Source organism: Epargyreus clarus, unplaced genomic scaffold (assembly GCF_041222505.1).
Source record: "Epargyreus clarus isolate Ecla_fem2 unplaced genomic scaffold, WU_Ecla_fem_2.2 ptg000004l, whole genome shotgun sequence".
Lineage (NCBI taxonomy): Eukaryota > Metazoa > Arthropoda > Insecta > Lepidoptera > Hesperiidae > Epargyreus > Epargyreus clarus.
In genome coordinates, this window is record NW_027332212.1 from 13,283,178 (window position 1) to 13,306,580 (window position 23,403).

Sequence of the window (23,403 nt, forward strand, 5' to 3'; positions counted from 1 at the left end):
GAAAACTTTCTTTGTTTGTTTGGTTGTAATGAATAGGCTCAAAAACTACTGGACCGATTATAAAAATTCTTTCACCATTCAAAAGCTACATTATCCACGAGTAATATAGGCTATATTTTATATGAAATATATTTCATAAAAAGATTTTGAGGCGGTACAAAGTTCGCCAGGTCAGCTAGTGTTTATATATACAGTGTTTATATATAGTGTTTATATAAACGTAGCACAGACGCACATGGTTGTTCCACGTGGTGAGAAGTGAAGCAACCTCACCAAGGAGATCAAGGATACTGATAGCAGCACTATATGAAGGTAAACTTGATTAAACTGTCTCCATCGCCACCTACACTTTTAATTAAAACGCTTTCTACACTCACAGTCGCACACTAGGATTCCGTGTGTCGTGGACGCCATGGACACACACAGACAAATACACAAACACCCAGACCCAGAAACGGAAATCTAAATTCATCATTTGGATATCTGTCTGGCCGGGGATCGAACCCGGAACCCTTTGCGTGTCACCAACATCGTCACCAATAATAAGATCCTACGCCTACTTGGGCCAAAACGCTGGTCGAGCGTAAATTGGTCCTTCCCGTATATATATTTCTATGGAACCTTTGAAAGAAACTACATATAACAAGTATAAGTAAGAAAATAAGTATATAAATAATTATAATAAGCTTTCAATAAAATATTTATAGCACGTATTTTCCAAGTGAACACATATCGGGGTTAAGTTGATAAGGCAAATGCATGTTTGATTTTCTCGCATCTAGAACTTGACGCAGCGCTAAATTACGGGGTGAAGACCATTTATTACTTCAAGTTTATTATAGGATTAGTATGTATTCATTAAGTATTGACAATAATTTTCCTTCCAAGTCATCGAAGTGATAACCTATATTTAAAGGGCGGACGGAAAAGGTTTCTATAACGAAGCTTACGACGTCTTACTTTAAAGTTCAACTACTCTACTACTGGCTACTTGGTCACCGCTCTGACATGCAGGTTCCAGATTTGATCCCTAATTAGACAGATGTCTTAAAGATGATTTTAGATTTCTGTTTCTGGGTCAGGGTGTTTGTGTTTTCAACTATGTTTCCATGGCACCCACGACTTGATTGATTACAGATGTCCATGGGCGGCAGTAGCCTCTTACCATCAGGTGGACTGCATGCTCGTCTGCTACTCCTATATTATATTTAAAAAAACTTGGACCGTAGCATTGCCTGCATTGCGTTAGCGATGCAGACCTTATGTAAGCAGTCAATGTATGCGACACGATTCTCGAAAGCTATCAAACGGCAATAATAAAAACAAATCATTTATCCATGAATGACGAAAATTATTATATTTAGTTATTATACAGGCAGAATAGAATTAGATCTAACAAAACTGAATAAAGCAATAAATAAATTAAAGACTTGTATTATCAAATGTCGAAGTTCAGGACACCAAATTGGGAAGATATTTGTTATCAGTAACGGACGATATTCAACACCGTTCGATGGATATATGATGTGTGTGTTTTTTTTCAAAGTAGACTCGTTCGATACGTATATTTATATAAAAATAGGTTTTTTAAGTATATGTTTAAGTTCTTGTCAAAATTGGCCCTTAAGCCACTTACACCTTCGGGAAAAGCCCATCTGAAAAGATCATCCTGTATACCCCAAGTGTGAAGATGACACCGTATGACACATAATGCAACTATACTGAAAACTAGACATTAATTAGATTATAGAATCATAAAAATTAATATCATTTACAAGCATTGAAGCACTAGTAATGTGAGCATAGGTCTCGTTTTGAATGGGACTATCCCGTTTTCAATGACTACAACCCACTTTCTCTAAGAACAAGTTGGGGACAAAATTGGATCAGTTTAGAAACAGTTTTTTTTTTATAATGTAGGAGTAACAGACAAGCATGCAGTCCATCTGATGGTAAGTTGCTACTGCCGCACATGGATATCTGTAATACAACCTCAGATAGGATTAGATATTCCTACCTGAGGTCGGCTCAGATGCGCCGCTACTCCTGAGGACCAAGCTGGAACGCCTGGAACGCCTCGGAAAAGTATGGCTCCTTTCAAACCAGAACACAGTAGCGCTTAATGCTGATGTTATGAGGAACAAATAGGTGCAGCGATGGTGCCGCCGAAGTCGAACCACAAGTGGTTCTAACACCTTTAGAATTTAAGAGTTGAAGAAGTTTTAAAAACTAGTAATAAAAACATACGTCTAATTTTGAAACGGCCAGTTCCGTTTCTAGTTATCCTGTCCCGCTGTCCCGGAGAACTACTCGGGGATGCAAAAATGGCCCATTTAAAGAAAAAGGTAAAAGACGTCTCAAGAAAACTAATGTGACGATTAGTCAGCGAAATTGTGTATAAGTGGACTTTTTTCTCGCCGATACACGTTTCAAAGACTATTTAGTTGATTCTCTTTTTTTCGTTAATCAATTCCTTATAGGGAGCGGCGAATTTAGCTTTAACCTGAAACTACGCGCACCCATCGTAAGACATTCGGATTACCTAAAAATTGGCGATTGGTAATCCCGTATTTAACTAAATAAAACTGGCCACAGTAAGCATTACTCATAGCGAGGTAACAGACGCACCGTGTTTTATAGGCATATTACTTTCAGTAGATTCAATGAAAAATTCACCAACGTAACTTCCGAAGATGACGCCATGAATAACAGTATTAGTTTTAGAGAATTGTTACAGTCATATCATGCAGATTCATGTGTAGACCACATAATTAACAGAATCAATTGAAAAGTACCGCGTCATAGCTACATTTGATAGGCAATATTACATGATACATCTAGCTACCTAGCAATAATATTCCTACGCTTGTCCCTATAGTTCCAAGACCAGAATAGGGCTACGGTATCCCCCGCCTGTCGTAAGAGGCGACTAAAAGGGGGCTTCCGGGGTTGCGGGCGGCAAGAGTGGGAGCTCAAACCATCCAGTAAGCTACCCCGGGAAGGACGGCGGTATGTGTGGTCGCATACCGTCGTGAACACCAGATGGTGCGCGAGGAGTGAAACTGCTCCCCCACGGCAGATCGGGGCATCGCATTTGGAAAACTCCGGTTGTGTTCCGTCGAAGATCCCGGAGTTCTCCAACAAACGACGGCCACCGGGGGGGTTTTAGTGCGGTAAAAATCCCACATAACCCTATGTTGCTCCCACGGCACCGAGTATCTTTTGAAGGTTTCCCCCTCGTTAACAAAAAAAGGGCCTAGGTATAGCAACACTATACATAATAATAATGGTTGAGCCGTAAGGATGTTGGCGTTTTAAATAGGTAGGTATTAAAAAAAAAAAAAGTACAAAACGTACAACATATTCAAATACATTTATTCAAAAACAAATATTTTATTAGTTTCCCGAATAATATTCATTTTCAGCTACTCGGATTATTTTCGTAAACCGCTGATTTGAGGTAACCCTATAGAAATTTGGAAATAATTTTTTCGGGTAAAACATTTTTCAACACGAATACCCTAACCACATCACATGTAGCCCCATCCTGTTGAAACCACATCGCCGAGTTATTATTTTGCAATTCTTGCAATTCCGGCACCAAAAATAACATGCCATTACACATTACATTACATAACCGTTGGCTCTAACAGTCATCGCTTGCCGACTTTCGTCTTCCAAGAAGTGTGGCCCGATAACACCCGTTGACGTTATTCCGTTATAATTCAGGTCATGGGTAAATAAGAGAGGGTTTAGGGGTCCGGGCCTCTAGCATTAACGACTTCTTTAAAGAGAATCCTGTTTTAAGAAATCTTTATTGATTTTCGCGAACATACAAAGACTACTTTATTCCTGATACCCCCTTAGCAAAAGGTGAAAAAATTAAGAGATTGGCAAAGGAGACATATTTTTCCGAGGCATTCCAACTTAGTTCTCAGGGGTAGCGGCGCATCTGTGGTTGGTCAGGTGGGAGTCTTGTCGAGGATTGATTTCAGATGTCCATGGGCGGCAGTAGCCACTTACCATCTGATGGACTGTATCACTCTGACTGACTACTCAATATATAATAAGATTAAAATAAAATTTTAATTTCAGATATCTGGTGGGGTTCAAAAATCTCCTGCGAAGCATTGAGTGTAAGGGGATTGCTTCTGTTCTCGGGATCAATTACTTCGCACGGGGATACTTGCAACCGCGCGCCCACGAAAGGTAAAATGTCATCTCATCAGCTTAGAAATCATACGCTTAGATATTTTTGCCGACATTTTTTTTATAATATACGAGTAGCAGATGAACATGAAGTACATCTAATGGTAAATGGCTACTGCCGCCCATGGACATCTTTAATCAACCCCAGATAGGGTTCGCAGATAGGATAGGCAGAAATAGATGTGGCGGTGGTGTCGCCGGAGTCGAACCACAAAGGGTTCTACCACCTTCAAACATTCTACCGCCGACATTCTACGATAAAGATTCATCAATCCTGCATTTAGATAATCGCGCAAAATCCGAGTAATTCGCTGAATAATGATGAGTATGTATGACGAGTAAAGTTTGCGCCCCATGACAGGTGGAAAATTTGTTATGAATAACTCCAATTTTGTGAAAAACGGGCGGGCAGCGAAGCGAGTACCGAGAGGGTTATAATACTTATAATATATACTCATCCTTCATACCATAGATTAGTGAAGATACTTCGCCGCCTTGAAATTGAATAAAACCACAAACGGCTTATTAGCAAGTTCTTTTTTTGAATTCTTGACAAATAAAAACATTTTTAGATAAATTTTACGAATAAATAACTAATACTGCGTAATTTACATAATAAATAAATAATTATTTCCAATATTTTGGGGACATCTTAGCACGGAGACATGGCAAAACTTTTTTACGCAACTATTTCAATTCTCAAACAATACAATAAAGTTAGGCTGAAAGGCAAAAAGCCAAAGCCGTATAACACCTGTAAAAAAATCAAAACTGGTTACATTTTCTTGTTAGGAGTGAGTAATCTTTACTAATCTATGCTTCATGCATGCATGCCTCTATTTGACAATCGGCGAGTACATAGCTGAACTTAACTATCCAAAGCTCCATAAAAGATGTTGTCATTATTTTTTAAAGATTGATAATTCCAAATAGATCTAACGTTTTTTTTTACCTCTCGATGAGATGATTCTGAGAACGATTTCATAAATGTGTCACCAAAAATAATAATAAAATGCAAAGCGGCCATATTGGATTTATAGGTACCTACTGCATTAATTATATATACTGCTTTTTTCTTATAATTTCATCCTTTACTTTTGGGCATACAGTCTCAAATTATATGAACAGCAAGTAATCCTTCACATGTCCACAGATACATAACTCATATGGTGTTAAGCAGGGATCTTCTGGACAACACCTTGAACTTGGTGCCATCCCTTATACCGCTCCACATGGACATCAAAGAAGACAGTCCGGAATACCAAGTATTGGAGAAAAAGTAAGTTGCCAAAATTAAAAAGTTACAGTAAAATTATTTTACGGAACATTTCTAAATATTTTATAACATGGAATATTAAGTGTTTTTTTTTTATAATAATAAGTACCTATTTGTTCACGAATTTTTGACGTGACAACGTCTTAAATTAGGTTGCGGCTGGGAGTCACTTATGAAAAAGTGTAACGCCCGGTAACGTTACGATGAGTCACCGAACGAGAGAGAGGCCCGCCGAATGCCTTGCGTCTCTCTCCCACTCAACTATGATCGGTCTGCCGCGCGCGCAGCACTAGAGAATTAGGCGCATTGAATCGGCGCATGCTTGTGTCTCTGTCTTTGTCTTTCTCGAACGTTCTTGGCGTTGGAAAAACAAGAAAGCGTCACAATACAAGTTCACACGTGTGGTTAAAGTATCGTCAGCTGTGTCTGTAGTGAAAATATGGAGTGCTTAGATTTGTCATTTATCATTTACAACAACTACAACAATAAAGGTAAATAATTGTACACTGATATTTCATTATCGTAAACTATGATTGATTGATTAATTGTTAGATTGACACAAAAGTTGAGAAACTGAGTTTATAGGTTATGTCATACTATTGATAAATGTTGATAGTGTTAAGTAAATTATTAGTTTAAAAAATGACATGCATGTCATGGATTTATAATATGTTTATAATATGAATTGGACCTCGGAGTAATTATTATTATATTACTATGATTATTATTATTAAAAAAAGACGTTGTCACGTAAAATCTTCGCCCGTAAAACCGACTTTACAGGCAACCATTTTTTTTTTTATTTATTTCAATTCAATTTAATAGCCAATGGCTGAATACGCATATTGTCTTTGTAACATGTGCCAATAAAATAAAGTGAATAAACGAAAAGCGCGGGAAACACAACAATAAAACAATTGCGTAGAAACCGTAGAAAGAAATAGAACATATTTCCTGTGTAAAATCTTGTATAATGACAACAAAAAGTGAGTGAGTAAACTTAATTCTTAAAAAATACTTTGCGGTGTCGATATACTTACAATAATTTTCATTTATTGCGTGAGATTTTATAGCTATAAGGTAATTGAGATGAATCACACAATCAAATATCACACAATCAGTTTACACCATGTTTACACGGACACACTTGATTCATAATATTAGCTCATTCCTTATCTTTAGTTTTTAGTGTCATTCATTATTTCTGTGTAATTATAGTGCCGGGAAAAAAGACAATGACACAACTGTAATGCGCGGGATAAACACAAATGCATTTGTAATCTTTGACTAAAAGTTCTTTTCTCGTAATAAATATTGCTAATTTAGTAAGAAATACGTTTTTTCCATTGTGCAGTTTCCTTTTATCAATACATACAATAGTGTTTTCAAATTTAAATCCTAATCCTTATTAATATTATGAATGCGAATGTGAATTTCTGTGTTTGTTTGACACACTTTCACGCCTTAACTACATAAACGATTGTCTATTTCTGCTTAAAAACGTTTGAGCGTCATGTTCTGGTATAAAGGGTGTGATAAGGGAGACATACTTTTCTGAGGCTTTTCAGCTTAGTTCTCAGGGGTAGCTGAACTACGGCCGACCTCAGGTAGGAATCTAATCTTATCTAGGGTTGATTACATGTCCATGGGTAGCAGTAACTACATACCATCAGGTGGACTGCTCGTCTGCTACACGCATATAAAAAGCTTAGATTTTTGGAACAGTTGTCCCAAAATGAATCTATGAACGAGTCAACACAGAATTAAATAGAGGCCAATAACATCCTTAATCCTATTCATGGTATTTTAATACCCAATATTATTTAATTAATTATCTCTGAAAAGTATAATTAAATCATAACCACAGCTTTTTTCTTTTTGTATTACATTCTTATTTTATTCCATTCATAAACAGTTTTTTCCTGGGTTCGCCGTTGTTTTGTACTAAAACATTGTTTTTTTAATATCAAAACGTAGGTATAATATTAGATCATTATTCTACTTTCAAATTAATTTATGTATATCTTAATAAATAAATAATCAAACCCAAATTCGAATGCAATTGAGTTACTTACAACAAAAATGTAATATACTTAAAAGTACATATATGTTATTGTGACTTAAATATTCAATGAAACTATAACAATGTTAGGAAACCCCGTAATTAATCAAACAATAAGTTCAAGTTCATTCAACGTTTACGTCGTTCATAATACCATAATTAGCTTACAAATAAATCATTGTATTACTCTGTATCCGTATTCGGTGTGTGATAATTATAATAATATTAGTATGTTTTCCTTCAATATTAATTGTACGTAATATGACCGCTGTTGCTACGCTCATAATCACATCCTCGTTAACCCATTACTGACCTACTGCTGAGCACGTGTCTTCTATCATTAAGGGGTTTAGCCATTCTCCACCGTTGGTCAAATGCGAATTGGTAAACTTCACACATCTTTGACATAGTAGATTTCCTCACGATGCTTTTGTTCATCGTTAAAGTAAGTGATAATACTTTCTACTCCCATAACTTGAAAAATCAGGTGGCCTGGGATGCGAACTTCGAACATCATCATCATCATCATCAACCCATTACTGTCCCACTGGGGGGCACGGGTCTCCTGTCAGAATGAGAAGGATTAGGCCATAGTCCACCACGCTGGCCAAGTGCGAATTGGTAGACTTCACATACCTTTCAAAACTCTCAGGCACGCAGGTTTCCTCACGATGTTTTCCTTCACCGCTTCAAGCAAGCGATAATTAATTTCTAATACGTATCTACATAACTTTGAAAAATCATAGGTGCGTGTCTATGATTTGAACCTCGGACCCCTCGATCAAGAGGCCGCGTTTCTTAACCACTAGGCTATCACTGCTTTTTACCTCGAACACATCAATAAAATTGATAAGCCGATTTGAACCACTAGACGCTAACTGGTAAGCTCCTTTAGGCCTGATAACGTCTTTGTTATATAATTGTGTACGTATACAGGGTGAATTTTTAAAACGGGCCTTCAGGGCCAAATCCGAAACTATAAGGATTAGCGAAAAATGCTGAAAGGAGTTACGAGGCCGATTTTGATAAAAACTAAAACTGCATCATTACTTTTTTAAAATAATGTTTTCCCTAGTCGGGAATCGAACGAGTTAATTTTGAAAAAAAAATGCACCCTCTATATTATTCCACTATCTGATAGTGTTGCTTATAAGGATCAAAATCTGGAAAGTAATGATAAATGACAAACTCAAGGAAAAGCCTCAAATTTAAGAAAATACATATTTTTTCATATTAATTTGGCAGTTAAGTTCCCGCATTCATCAATTTAAATATTTCGTGTAGGTATTACATTTTTTTTGGCTCAATGTTTCTAATCATTCGAAATGGACGTTTTGTTTCCCAATAATTTATATTTTTATGTCTGATTTAGCTATGGGCGGAGTTTCGTTTAATACAGATGTAAAGTTGACAATTTGCGAGAATTACTTTTTAGAGTCAAATCCGAGTGATTACTAAAAAAAGAGATATAGAAAATCATATTTAACGTTGAAATGAAGTTTTAAACAACAAACAATAAGAATTTACTATTTAATCAGTTATCTATTTTCATTAAAAAATAAATCCTAAAAACGGCAGTAACTTATTTGCCAAATTATTACTTTCTCATACTAAGCCGTATGTCATAGTCATAACATCGAATAATTAGTTGATTAACCAACAAATTCTTCAATGGTGTGACTTATGTAAGTTTCTAAAGAATTATACATAAATCATTTGTTATGTATAATCCTTAAGGATTAGTATGCCAATGTATGGAAAAATACGTATTTTCTTAAAATTTTTCCTTTTCCTTTAATTTGTCACATAACATTACTTCCCAGAATTTGATCCTTATAAGCGACACTATCAGATAGTGGAATAATATAGAGGTGTCTTTTTTTTTCAAAATGAACTCGTTCGATTCCCGGCTGTGGAAAAAATATTTTAAAAAACTAATGATGCAGTTTTAGTTTTTATCATAATCGGCCTCGTAACTCCTTTCAGCTTTTTTCGCTTATCCTTATAGTTTCGGATTTGGCCCTGAAGGCCCGTTTTAAAAATTCACCCTGTATATGTAATACATATGATTACATACATATGATACATATTGTAATACATATCAAACATAAAACTAAATAACATCGGTAGCAATAAAAATTACCCACAATAAAACACCTGACATCGTGTGAACACACGTGCACGTTAATTCCATAACATAACGTAATCCTAATACATTTCATAGAATTATAGAGGACTGAATATCTAAGAAACAATGACATCTACATTGTTGTTTTTTAAAAGATTGTAGCTTATTTATAACATTTTTTTACATAAAGGTATCATATTATATCATCGAGGTATCATATTATCCAGTTGCAAATGTAAATTATGTGACTTGATATTAGTGCACTCAAATTAACCTATAAGTGCAATATAAATAACAAAAAATCAATTTCAGTTTCGAGAAAACTGCTTTTTTTGAAATGTCGAGAGTAGAGCACAACCTCAACGCTTCGCTTATGAGGCGTGCAAAATTTACCTATAAGGTGTCGAATTCATTTTTAACCGACTTTTCAAAACAAGAGAGGTTATCTATTCATCGCGTATACCTATATTTTTTTAAATAAGTACGAGTATATACTGAAATGGAACGCGTTGATTAGTTTGGCTTACCCAAGGTTTAGATTTCGAGTAATAAGGATTTTAGAGTTCGAAGGAAAGAGACAAGAAATGCTTTTTAAGTTTTGAATATATGCTACGAAAAATAAATGTTATCTGTCTTAAATGTTTTAAGTCGTAATAGTTTATTTTGATACGCATTATTTTTCCAACATCTTCGACATAATATTATGATTACTTGATAGTCATAGGCGGCAGTGACGCCAAATACGTTTACAGATTTTAAATACTAATATAGTGCTGAATCGTTCCTAATGAATCACGCCGTCTATTGGTAAAACCAATACATATAGGTGACCGCGATGATATCAAAACCTTTGTGGTTTTGAGAAAATAAAACGGTAGGGACCTTGTTTTATAATATTTTTAACCGACTTCCCAAAGGAAGAGAGGTTATCTATTCATGGCGTATATTTTTTTATTTTTTTTTATATATGACCAGCGATTCTTTAGCCATGCCGGGGCTGATCGATATCATTCAAACACCATTGTTAGCTAGTTTCACAGGGGGTCCCATTTCGAGGAAATTTGAAAATTTTCGCCAAATTTCCCGAATTCAGAAATATGTATTTAACTAACATTTATTTTAATTACTTTTTCTTTGTAGTGACATGGAAGTCGGTTTTATTATTTTTTTTGTTAAAAAAATTGAATATATCTGTAATCTATATAAATCTGCAATTATTTGTAAACCTTATTTAAAATAAATTAAATTCAAAATATTTTTTTATGTAGCATTAAATCTATAGAAACTAAGTATATTTTTCTACCATTTTCACATCATTAGGTAATTGAATTATTGTTTATTTTACTGATACATGTAATATAGAGCTGAAACTTGAAATCCTCCCCCACTGAATTGGTTCATGCGTTTGAATAATGTGTTTGTTTTCGAAGGGGTGCGAATCCGATATGTTTTACAAGCAAATGGACTAATGTACTCTATATTCACAGCTGTGTACTTTATGTATGTTTTTATTCATTTATTATAATTTTGATAAAGTAAGGTACATATAGGTTACTAGGGCTGTAATAATTCAATTGTTATGGTTAAGCAGTGATAGCCTAATGGTTAAGAATCACGGCCTCTCGAACAAGATGTCCGAGGTGCAAATCCCTTGCTCCTCTGACATTTTAAAGTTATATGCGTATTAGAAATTAATTGCTTGCTTAAACGGTGAACGAAAACATCGTGACGAAACCTGCACACCTGAGAGATTTATATAAAAAATCTCAAAGGTATGTGAAGTCTACCAATACGGACTTGGCCAGCGTGGTAGACTATGGCCAAATCCATTTCATTCTGAGAGGAGACCCGTGCCCAGCAATGGGACAGTTATAGGTTGATGAGAATATGATGATGATGGCTGCAATTTAAGAGCGACAGCCCAAGCAAACGATGTCGAAACATGATCGCTGGCGACTTGTGTAGGAAGTAACTAATCCCAAATAAGATTAGATTAGACCTGAGATCGGCCACAGATACTACGCTACCCCTGAGGACGTAATGCTTGCTTGGACTTGGGATGCTTTGGAATAGTATGTCTCCCTTGCCACACCCTTCAAACCAGAACACAGCAGCGGCTAATTAACACTGCTGCTTTTAGGCAGAAATAGGTATGGTGGTGACGCCGGAGTCTGACCACAGAGGGTTTTTCCACCTTTAAAGGTATTTATTCTTTTAGAAACCAGCAAATAGTGGACAACCGGCATCAGGACGGCAGTGTGAGTGACGCTATAGAGTACTTCGACCAAACCGCCACACTGTTGGACAAACTGCGTGCGGTACAAAAACAGCTTAGAGAATATATCAGGTATAGTAATGATTTTTTTAAAATAAGGTATTAGTAAGTATTACTACTAGAGTTTCTAAGCATGGACACCTTAAACATCTTCCACGATAAACTTGCAGTGTTTAAAAGTTACATCTATAAGGCTTTGAACCCAATTTCTTATGAAATCTAAGCTCGTATGTAAAGTAATATAATATTATATATATAATATAATATGTACAAACACTGACATTTTTTCCAAATCATAATAATATATGACGACATTGACGACCATGACCACCCGCGTGGCGAAGCGGTCACCATGCCGGACTGACGCGCAGAGGGTCCCGGGTTCGATCCCCGGCCAGACATATTCAAATTTAAATGAAGAATTTAGATTTCTAGATAGATAGAATAGAGATTCTGGGTCTGTGTGTTTGTGTATTTGTCTGTTTGTGTCCATAGCACTTACGATACAGAGAATCCTAGTGTGGGGTTGTGAGTGTAGAAAGCGTTTTTTTATATGTATATCATAAATGCCTCGCCATCCTAAATATCATATTTATTGTAAATCTTATTTATCCCATATGCTCATGGTTATAGTATTTTCATTTCATAATGCATCATTTATGTATATTTTATCTATAACATTAACTTCCTAATTTATATTTAGATTTATGTTAATGCACCTATCTTTAATTACCATGCATGTTGTGTTCGTACGTAACTAAAATTACAAAAAAACTAATTTTAAGATTTAGACCCATAAGAACTGCTGTATTTTGTGTATGATCCTTTAAATAAATAAGTACACAAAGGAAGACATAGTGATAAAATCTTTAAAAGGCCTTAAAAAGTCTTCAGGTTAATAATGTACGACAACTATATAAAGTCTAATAATACATTTAACTAAAACGAAAATAAGTCGCATTCTACACTCACAGCCCCCACTAGGATTCCCTGTATCGTGGGTGCCATGGACATTTTCCCTGTGGCACCGGGACCAGAATAGGACAACGGTATCCCCTGCCTGTCGTAAGAGGCGACTAAAAGGGGGCTTCCGGGGTTGCGGGCGGCAAGAGTGGCAGCTCGAACCGACCAGTAAGCGATCCCGGGAAAACGGCGGCATGTGTGGTCGCATACCGTCGTAAACACTACATGGTGTGCGAGGAGCGAAAACTGCTCCGCCAGGACAGAGCCCGATCGGGGCATCACGCTTGGAGGACTCCGGTTGTGTTGCGTCGGAGATCCCGGAGTTCTCCAACAAGCGTTAAGGACGGCCACCAGGGGGGGTTTTAGTGCGGTAAAAGTCCCATATAACCCGGCGTTGCTCCCATGTGGTCTCGTTGAAGGTTCCCTCTCGAATAAAAAGGGTGCCATGGACATACAAAACAAATATACGAGTGCAAACACCTGGACCCAGAACAGATATATAAATTCTTTATTCAGATGTCTGTCTGGCCGGCGATCGTACCCGAAAGGTCGCACTTGAAGCCAGTTTACTTGTGTACGGTGTACTGTGCACTTGGCCAGCGCGGTAGACTATGGCCTAATCCATCCTGTGAGTACACCTACGCCCAGCAGTGGGACTGTAATCGAAACATCTTATTTGTAACACAAAACAAAACAAAAATAAATCCCAAATTGGAGCTATATCTAGATTAGAAAGGAATTAGTATCAATCAGGCCTGTTCTTAATTACAGAAGCCACTCAATCTTCAATTTGTTCTACTGCGACGTTTTCAGCGTTCAATTGAATCTGAGCAAATAGAGATTTTATTAGCTACGTGACTGCTAGGCGGACCTTTTGTCTTTTACTTTGAGGATAGTCCTAGATACAACAGATGTAAGATACTCGTATTATATAACCACATGTGCAATAAAAATAGTATTTCTCAAGTATACGTCCTTCAAAATAAGGTTATTATCGAAAAGGTAACATCTTTATAACATATATTTTTTTGTAACATAATATGAAAAGGCAGACTACATGATGGTAAATGGTCAGTGTTGCCTGTAGGTATCTAGAGCCCGTCAACAACGACTTTGATGTGCCGCTCCGACAGAAAGCTGGTTGCTCATGTGCATAACTTCTCAGGAATACCGTAAGATGGAAGCTTCGCTAGAAGGGCCCTATGCCAAACCCGGTCAAAGGCCTTAGCGATATCCAGGGTAACCGCCAACGCTTTACCATTGCTCTCGATGGCTTGCGCCCATCGGTGTGTGAGATACACAAGAAGGTTACCAGCTGAACGGCCTTTGCGGCCTACCGATGATCTACCGAGGTGTTGTAACTTAGTTCTCAGAGAACTAAATCAGGACGCCTCCGATAAATTCGTTCCTTACGACACTATCCGAAGCGGACACAGTCCCGCTCAGCTAGATGTGAATCAAATAGATGTCGTGGTGGTACCTCCTTATTCGAACCATAAAATACCATAATCTCTAAAACAGGATCGGTATTTCACAGGGAAGGCGTGAATGAAAGCCTCCGGGAGGCCAGACGTAGCGAAGCGGTGTGTGCTGGCATTCTCATCCTGGTTTGCGTGGTGTCACCCATCATTATCGCGTTGGTCAGGAATGCTGTCAATACTATACAGGTAACTTTCGATTAAATGATCATTATAATGTTGTGAGAGTCCCATTTTCGTTTAGACGTAACCCTAAAAGAAAATTAGAAAATCGCTTACAACTGCACGACGCCCCGTAGCTAGTGTTCATTGTAAAATATTACTGTGTTCTTGCCCACACACTACTGTAAGTTATTACACGATCGTTTAAACATGCAACGAACGTTGAAAAACGTGAAATTACATCCAAATATATTCCATAATATAGGTACGCATATTATATAATACGTTTACTTTACAAACACAATATCAGTTTCAATTTGACATAAAAAATAAATGCTTTCAATGTCGCAGGCAATAATGATAATGCCCATGAGTATATATTATTGACTAATTAGGTAATTCCAAAAATATAGACATTAATATTTTCATTAACATTAATATAATTATACAAAACAAATGATGGTTAAGTAGGTTCAACATGAACGGTGGTGGATGATCTAATGGTTAAATAAACATGTTTGACGTTATTAGAATAAATTCAGGAATGAATAATATACTACTCATTCATTGTCGTACGTACGTACGACTAAGTAGAACTACTCAAGAATGAATAGATGTACTCGTAACAAATATTACCTACGTACTATCGTACATACGTACGCACTAGTATGTTCACCTCGGACCAAAAAGTCAGTATTTGCCTTTTGAAAGAAATATCGAAGTATGCTTAATTATTAAATTATGTCATGTACAAAAATAACGTATATCGACAGTCCCTACGTATAAAGCGAGATGTCAAAAACGCAGAATTACAGGAGAGCGTAATTAATGTTCAAACCACTCTATACAATAATTATCTATACAATTCTAAGAATATTTTTTTTTTATAATGTTGTTATAGCTTTCAGTATTTTGTACTAGTATTTTTAAATATTGTTTTTTTTTTATATTTACCAGAAAAACTGACAGATGCCTGTTTCTACGTGAAAAGGCAAATAAAAGTATGCCAGACAAGTCTGAGATACAACTTTATACGTGGAAAACATGAAAACGGTATTAATATCTTACTCAGATTTTACATTGATATCTTACTTTTGCAGGTTAGAAAAACAATTACATTTTTTTGTGTTCTTACTTATTATTTATAGCGGAAAATATGCTTTTTAGACGTGATGTTAAGTTAGACATGACCGCGTTCATGCAGAGTGGCGCGCTTTTTAAGACATCGTACAAAGCGATAAGTATAGATATCCGCATTTACGACACATATTTCCTGTAAATGTTATACTTGTTCTCTTATACGAATGATAAATCTAGTAAAATACATCATATTTAAAGAAAAATGTTCTATAGGCATACGCGTATGGACAATCCAAAGCCATATATGCAATAAAAAAATGCAATTTTTGACATGTCGCTTTATTCGTAGGGACCGTCGATATATAGTCGTCACAATTTAATAGGCCCATTTTGACACATTCGCTGCGGCACTAAGCATGTGAAATCGATAACCAAAGAGAACGATTTTTACGAAAAATCGATTACAACCCCATATCGTATTGTATAGATAACTTAATATTTCGTTAACAGAATATTGGTTAGTATATTACTAAATCATCTAAAGATTTAATAAAAAGGAGAGAAAAAAATAAATTATTTCGTAATTTAAAGATTTATACATTTTCAAAAGATTAAATAAAGCATTGCTCCTGATATCGTAACATGTATTTATTTTTTTCATTTTACCTTTCACTAAGGAACAAAGTCTCAATTATTTCATTGTTGTTATGATGAAAAAGGGATGCATAATTAATTATTGATAATTCCAAGTTTCGATTATTTAAAAATCGATTATGGTTTCTTTCGAATGGTTTGAACCCGCATTCTGTAGCCGGACATGGGCGTAACCGGCCAAATTATCCGACTGACATAACATTGCAAAGACGCCCTATAATACTTTTTGATTGTAGGATAAATTGGTTTCTGGACACTTTTTACCTAAAATAAAATGTGTAATACAATTTATAAATTTTATTAATTACTCTGGTTAACAAATTATTGCGTTATTGTATGTTTAGAAGTAATTGACTTTCCAATTACGTGTTATACGTGCATACAAAGTTAGTTCAAAACTTTAATGACATTAGGATGGCATGTGTCAAAATGGGCCTACTAAATTGTGACGACTATAAATGCACTCAACAAGTAACATTGCACTTATAGTCTGATCCATAATTAGGTGTCCAAAATGTACAAAATGTAATGTATGTTCATTTAGTATATATTATCTTCTTTTAATATAAAGATATTTTTGTTACGATGCCAACTGTAATTAACTAAAACAAATAAATATTGTATGTTTTGAAAATAAAATATAATTAGATCACAGACCTATATCTAAAAACGGTCTGTGAATTAATTACTTAATGTTTATTGTAATTGCACAAGCACCAGATCATCAGTAGCTAAGTTATCGCTAAATAACTTAAAAAACAGTAGTGACTTAGGATGAAAGTCACTACTGTTTTGATGGGGATGGAAGTAACCAAAAGATCCCACCATCTATGTCAAGGGACAAAAGTACCATAATAAAACCGGTACCGAAAAAAATATTTAATTACTCACGCCTTCAAATTCTTCTTCTCTCTTCTAATTTAATTCATAATCTATACTTACTTATACTTATCCTTATTATTTATTACTTATACTTATTATGTTATTACTTATAATAATATTATAAAGAGGAAAAGTTAGTAAGTTTGATTGTTTGTTTGTTTGTAAGGGTTAATCTTCGGAAATACTGAACCGATCATGAATGTTATTTCACAATCAGAAAGCTACACTATTCACGTACGCTAAAGGCTATATTTTATTATGATTGAACAAAAAGTTCAGAAAAAAGAATGGCCTGTGTATCAAGTCAGCGGAAATTGGGAAAGATGTGATGCTTTACCGGCGTGCGCTAACAAAACGGTTCAGTATAGACCGACCATAACGTTCATCGAAAATGTTGTTCTTTATTAGTTCTTACAACATAATTGCATCACAAAATTATAATTAACGCCCAACGAAGTGGGCACGGGTCGGCTAGTCGCCTATAAACACGGGTGATTAAAGAGTAAACAACATTTTAGACACGCATTTCAGATTTGCTATAAAGGATACCGAAATATTATATTTTTTTCAAGTTTATGAAAGTCTATGATCACCCAGGTGATGATAGGTATATCCCAGGCTATCAAAGTGGAAGTCATAAATAATACCATATCAATTATAATTTTGTAGGTCTACTCACGGAACCTTGCAGAGAAAGCCCGCGAGCTGGAGTATGAAAAGGAACTGAGTGACTCTTTATTGTACCAGATGTTACCACCGAGCGTTGCGAAGCAACTGAAGCAAACACAACAGGTAATAATCCTACATTGATTACTGTTGACATTATTTCAGAAATATCCTTGTACACCTACACATACAAGATTCTCACGTGTTAAGTGATAGAGATTGATAGGATAATGAGTGTTATTAAAGCACTGAACACAATTGCATAACAATAACTAAGACAGCAGCAAGTGCTGTAAATAAATGCTTTGCGGTTATAAATGTTTACTCTGTTTTGATGTTAGGTATGGTTTATATAAATAATTGTACATATATATCACGAACCCATGACGACATTCATTACAAAATGGTTATTCATCATGGTAAAGGTATTCTAGACATTACTGTGTGTTTACTACATGGAAATGTGTGAAATTTATAATAACAATTCGTACATTATTAATATTCATTGTACGACACATGACAAATTCATTGTTATTAATTATTTACAAATAGGCGTAAGGTGGTCAGTTATCATCGTAAAAACATTATTTTACTTGCGCAGCATTCCTACCCTTTCCAACAATTGTCACGCTGTTATTATTTTTTTTCTTACAAATGAATATTTGCATTTTTTTTGGAGGCTTATGGTAAAAAACAGTGCCGGCAAAAGTGAAAACTTTCGAATAAAAAATGAAACTGACACCCATGGACATATTTTTTTCTATGATGACACCGGATGACATCTTGACTTTTACAGTTTGCTTTGCCGTCTTACGAATTTTCATTCAGGCCACGCGTCCTGACGCGAGTTTTACAATTTTTACCCATCACAAAAAGTGCACAACGCTAAAGAAGTTTTCAGTTCAAAAATGTTCACATAATAATTGGCTTCAATATCACAAAAGTAAAGGAATATTTATATAAAAGTTAATTTTGTATATAAATCTGGCTTAAGCGCTTGAAAAATCGTTGTTTCTTAACATTTTGTAACACGATATACTGTACTCTAATACTTACTAGAATATTGCACAGTCATCGAAAATCCCACACATTATGATTTCATTATATTCAAAATTTTATTTTTTATAGCATAACATAATTTAATCCTGGTAGATAAATTAAATTTGAGCTACAAATTTCCAAATTTTCTGCCAAATTTTGTAAGGCTGCATATTTCCAACTTTTTGTATTAATCATTTTCATTGTTTACTGAAATGAGGCCCTCCAGGCCCGCCTAATTATTTTTGTAGTTTCCTTATGTTCATAAAACACTTTAAAATAATGTCATTTTATTCTCTTTATTAACTACTAGCTGACTCGGCAAAATTAGTACCGCCTCAAAATCTATTTATCAAATATATTTTATATAAAATATAGCCTATGTTACTCGTGGATAATGTACCTTTCAAATGGTGAAATAATTTTTAAAATCGATCCAGTAGTTTCAGTCCTATTCATTACAACCAAACAAACAAACAAAGTTTTCCTCTTTATAATATTATTGTAGATGAGGGTTAAGTACTTTATTAACTTTAATTAATTGAAGGTGGTATATTGAACGGACTAGCAGTTTGGCGCGAACTATACCACCCTTATTAGTTCACCTGCAGAGGCTTTGTAACAGTGTTTAGTATTACTGTATCCTGATTTGAAAAGTATATCAAACGATCAGTTGCCAAGAGGCGTTCCAGGGAAGTTCAATACGCAGGGGTAGCCGGGTGTGTCCCTGTAGTCCCGGGACTAGAATAGGGCTACGGTTTCCCCTGCCTGTAGTAAGAGGCGACTAAAAGGGGGCTTCCGGGGTTGCGGGCGGCAAGATTGGGAGGTCGAGCCGTCCAGCAAGCAAATCTGGGAAGAACGGCGGTATCAATGGTCGCATACCGTCGTAAACACCAGACGGTGTGGTGAGACCTGACGCTCGCCTAGGAGGAGCCCGAAGGGGCAACGCATTCCGAGGACTCCGGTTACGTTCCGTAGGAGATCCCGGAGTCCTCTTGGCAACGCTGAGGACGGCCACCGGGGGGGTTTTAGTGCGGTAAGAATCCCACATAACCCCGTGTCGCTCCTACGACACTGGGTACCTTTTGGAGGTTTCCCCCTCGTAAACAAAAAAAAAAAAGAAAAAAAGGGGTAGCCGGGTAGCCCGACCGCAGGTAGGAGTCCAATTCTATCTGAGGTTGATGATAGATTTCCAAGGGCGGAAATTATTACTGTATTGGTAGGCATGACATGCGTATTATTATTGTTTTTGGGTAGACGTAAGTTTATTCAGCGGTACCTGAATGTATTAGCTCCGTGCTTTGATCTACATTGAACTGCTTGTAATGTCTGTGGATCAATTTAACCAATAATAATATCCCAGGCAAATTAGTCAAATAAGGCCAAGACTCTAGGAATGAGATATAGTTGGCTGTAAAGTTTTAAAAACCTTTATTTTGACCATCTAAAACTTGTCTCAAAACCTACCTAATGTAGGGTATCCGCGTCTACATAAAATCCAAGGTCAAAATTCAAAAAAACGTTTTTTATACATTTATTGCAAATATCTCGTTTTCTATAGGTTTTATGCTATTTGTACTTTTATAAATATTGTAGAGGATTAAATTTTCTACAACTTTTGTTTGTAATTTTTTTTTTGCATTCCGAGGTTACCCTTATTTGCCTGGGCTATAATATAGTGAAGCGTTTATTATTATTTAACACATTAAATTAATTTACTTCTTCTATGTTCTCCAGGTCCCAGCAGAATTCTTCGCGTCAGTCACTGTGTATTTCAGTGATATCGTTGGATTTACAGCAATCGCAGCAGTTTCTACACCATATCAGGTAAAGTTTGTAGTATGCTTTCAGTTTACACATAGTAATCTTAAAAAATCGGTTGTATTACTAAAATCAAATTTAGTTACTAAAACCATCCCTGTATTTTAAATATGAGAAAATTTATAAAAATCACGTGAAAAACAATGTTGAGTAGCGATGAAGTAACGTACGTCATAATAAAATACAATTTAATATCAATTCCATATAAAACAGGATCTGCGTGAAGTCGATCAGAGATGAGTTGCTCCTGAGATGGTATTTTTGTATCAAAGTAAGCCAGCATCCAAACTCTTCTACGGAAACAGAGAAACAGCTCTCTGTTTCACGTTAAGAATGGGTGTGATGTTAGTACTTTATTTTTGAAGGTGGTTAAACCCTTTGTGGTTCAACTCCGACGGCACGACCGCCACACCTATTTCTGCCTTATAACAGCAGTATTAAGCGCTGCTGTGGTCTGGATTGAAGAGTGTGGTCAGGGATACATACTTTTCTAGCTTAATCTTAATCCAGGGGTAGCGGCGCATCTGTGGCCGACCTCAGGCAGGATATATCTAATCCTATCTGGGGTTGATTACGGATGTCCATGGGCGGCAGTAGCCACTTACCATCAGGTGGACTGCATGCTCGTCTGCTACTCGTAACCATACTTGATCTTCTACAATTCTCGTCAGTGATGACCGATGACGATCATAGTTTTATCATATTTGGTTGTTTCACGTTCAAAGCATTTTTTCTAGGTGATAAGTTTCCTCAACTCGGTCTACAAGCTGTTTGATGAACGGATCGAATGCTACGATGTGTACAAGATAGAGACTATTGGCGATTCCTACATGGTCGCTTCTGGATTACCCGTACGAAACGGTAAGGATTGTAAAAATGGAATTTGTTTAAACTTTAATCATTCAAAAACAGTTTGGACTACAATTATTAAACTTGACATTCTGATCAGTCTCTAAAATTTTAATACATAAATGAATATGAGTAAATAAAACTTCATTAGTTCTTAGGCTATTAAGGGGTCAAAAATAGCCCCATTCTAGATTTAGCATAACGCACATAACTGAAAAATCAGAGGTGTGTGCCTTGTATTTGAACTATTTTGAACCTCGGACCCCTCGATCAAGAGGCCGAGTTTCTTAACCACTGTGATATCGCGATTTTACATATCGTTACCTTAATTCGCAAATCAGCCAACTCCACTTTTTGTCACATGTTTTTTTTTATTTATTTTGATTTCGTTCAACGCCATTTACTATCTAAATAAATAAAAAAACCTTTTGACAAAAAGTAGAGTTGGTTGAATTACGAATTAAGGTATCGATATATAAAGTATAAGGAAAATGGGAAATTAATTATGAAATGTGTAATTTGATGACGTACAGTTTTCGTAGAATGAAAGAATATTAATATTTATATTTATTAATATTTTACTTTTTAATGTTACCAAATAAAGCTTAATGTAATATTTCTATTTGCTTGATGATATCATATTTATATAATGCAGTAATTTTATGGGTTTTACGAGTTGATTGGTTTGATTCATATGAATGTTTGCACTTGTCTTTGATGATTTTCCATTTTTAGACAAGGAAAGTGTACTTTCTTTAGTATGGAAATCCCATGATGTAACGTAGCTTCTTAAATATAATTTGAAGCAATACATTTGTTTTTTTGCCCAGATGTCCGATTGTTTGATAGCCTTGACAGGGATAGAGGAAATAGTGTAGTGGGAGGAATAGTGTCTGGAACTAAGCATGATAAAAAAATATAATTACAATTTTGAAAAAAAAGCCTTTATTCAGCAATTATGGTCATACTTAGTTTTTTCTTCGAACATAATTTATTTAATTGTTCTGTATCTTACTTTACCTCCGCATTTTTTGTGTCAGAACGCCCAAAGTGTTGTCGAAAATCATAAAATACTGTCCTTACTGACCGTAGCCGATAACGTCATGGTGTTCTCAGCGGAAATCTTAAGGAAAGTCGTGGAAAATCTTTAATATTTATCGGGAGTTATCATATTTTCATAATTAGCAAATAAAGAGTTACAGGTCCTGGTAAAGATTTCTTGGTAAAGATACAGTGCAAAAATTATTCGAAAACAAAATTGGATGATTAATCTTGCGTCATCCTGTATATGATTTTGAACAACAGCCTACTAACTCGGATTATTTTTGTTTTTGTGAAATTTATTTATTCTTGTAATAAAGTTTTTGTAAACAGTTAATGGTACCTTGTTTAACTTCGTAAAAAGAAGAATTATGATGAAGATGAAATATGAATTATTATGAGAAGAAAAGAATTATAATGTACATACCCTAAGTTGGGAAAAAAGCCTGTTAAAAATAAAATGGAGTGTAAATAGAAACTAACTCAAAATGACGAAATAATGATGTTTGAATTGCACGGAATTTATAAGTATTATATTGATCATATCATATCTTTGATATTTTTTGTGGACAGCTTAAATCTTTGGTTTACCACTTTAAATAAAAATTTCCTCATCAAAAAATCAACAGAAATTAATCTTTTGCTATATATGTTCATTTTTAAAATTCGATAATTATACTACTACTACTTGTTGAATACAATTCGCGCCTTATATTTATACTCTGTAATATGTAGACCACTACACTAGTAAAAGAGAATATATATACTCTGTGACAATTATTCAACGCAGTGACGTGTTTTATTGTAATCCCAAAATAT

At 35.4% G+C, this 23,403-nt stretch overlaps 1 protein-coding gene across 4 annotated transcripts in view; it reads left to right on the forward strand.

The window, feature by feature from the left end:
* Positions 1–23,403, forward strand: part of LOC140757601 (retinal guanylyl cyclase 1) — a 62,029-nt gene that overhangs the window by 30,306 nt on the left and 8,320 nt on the right. For 3 of the 4 annotated variants that reach the window (XM_073093430.1, XM_073093432.1, XM_073093433.1), the window contains 7 exons: positions 4,096–4,209; positions 5,363–5,488; positions 11,894–12,022; positions 14,451–14,580; positions 17,839–17,961; positions 20,611–20,700; positions 21,432–21,555. In XM_073093430.1, coding sequence (XP_072949531.1) covers positions 4,096–4,209; positions 5,363–5,488; positions 11,894–12,022; positions 14,451–14,580; positions 17,839–17,961; positions 20,611–20,700; positions 21,432–21,555 — 836 coding nt within the window. The remainder of the gene's footprint in view (positions 1–4,095; positions 4,210–5,362; positions 5,489–11,893; positions 12,023–14,450; positions 14,581–17,838; positions 17,962–20,610; positions 20,701–21,431; positions 21,556–23,403) is intronic. The other variant, XM_073093431.1, reaches the window with a different exon arrangement.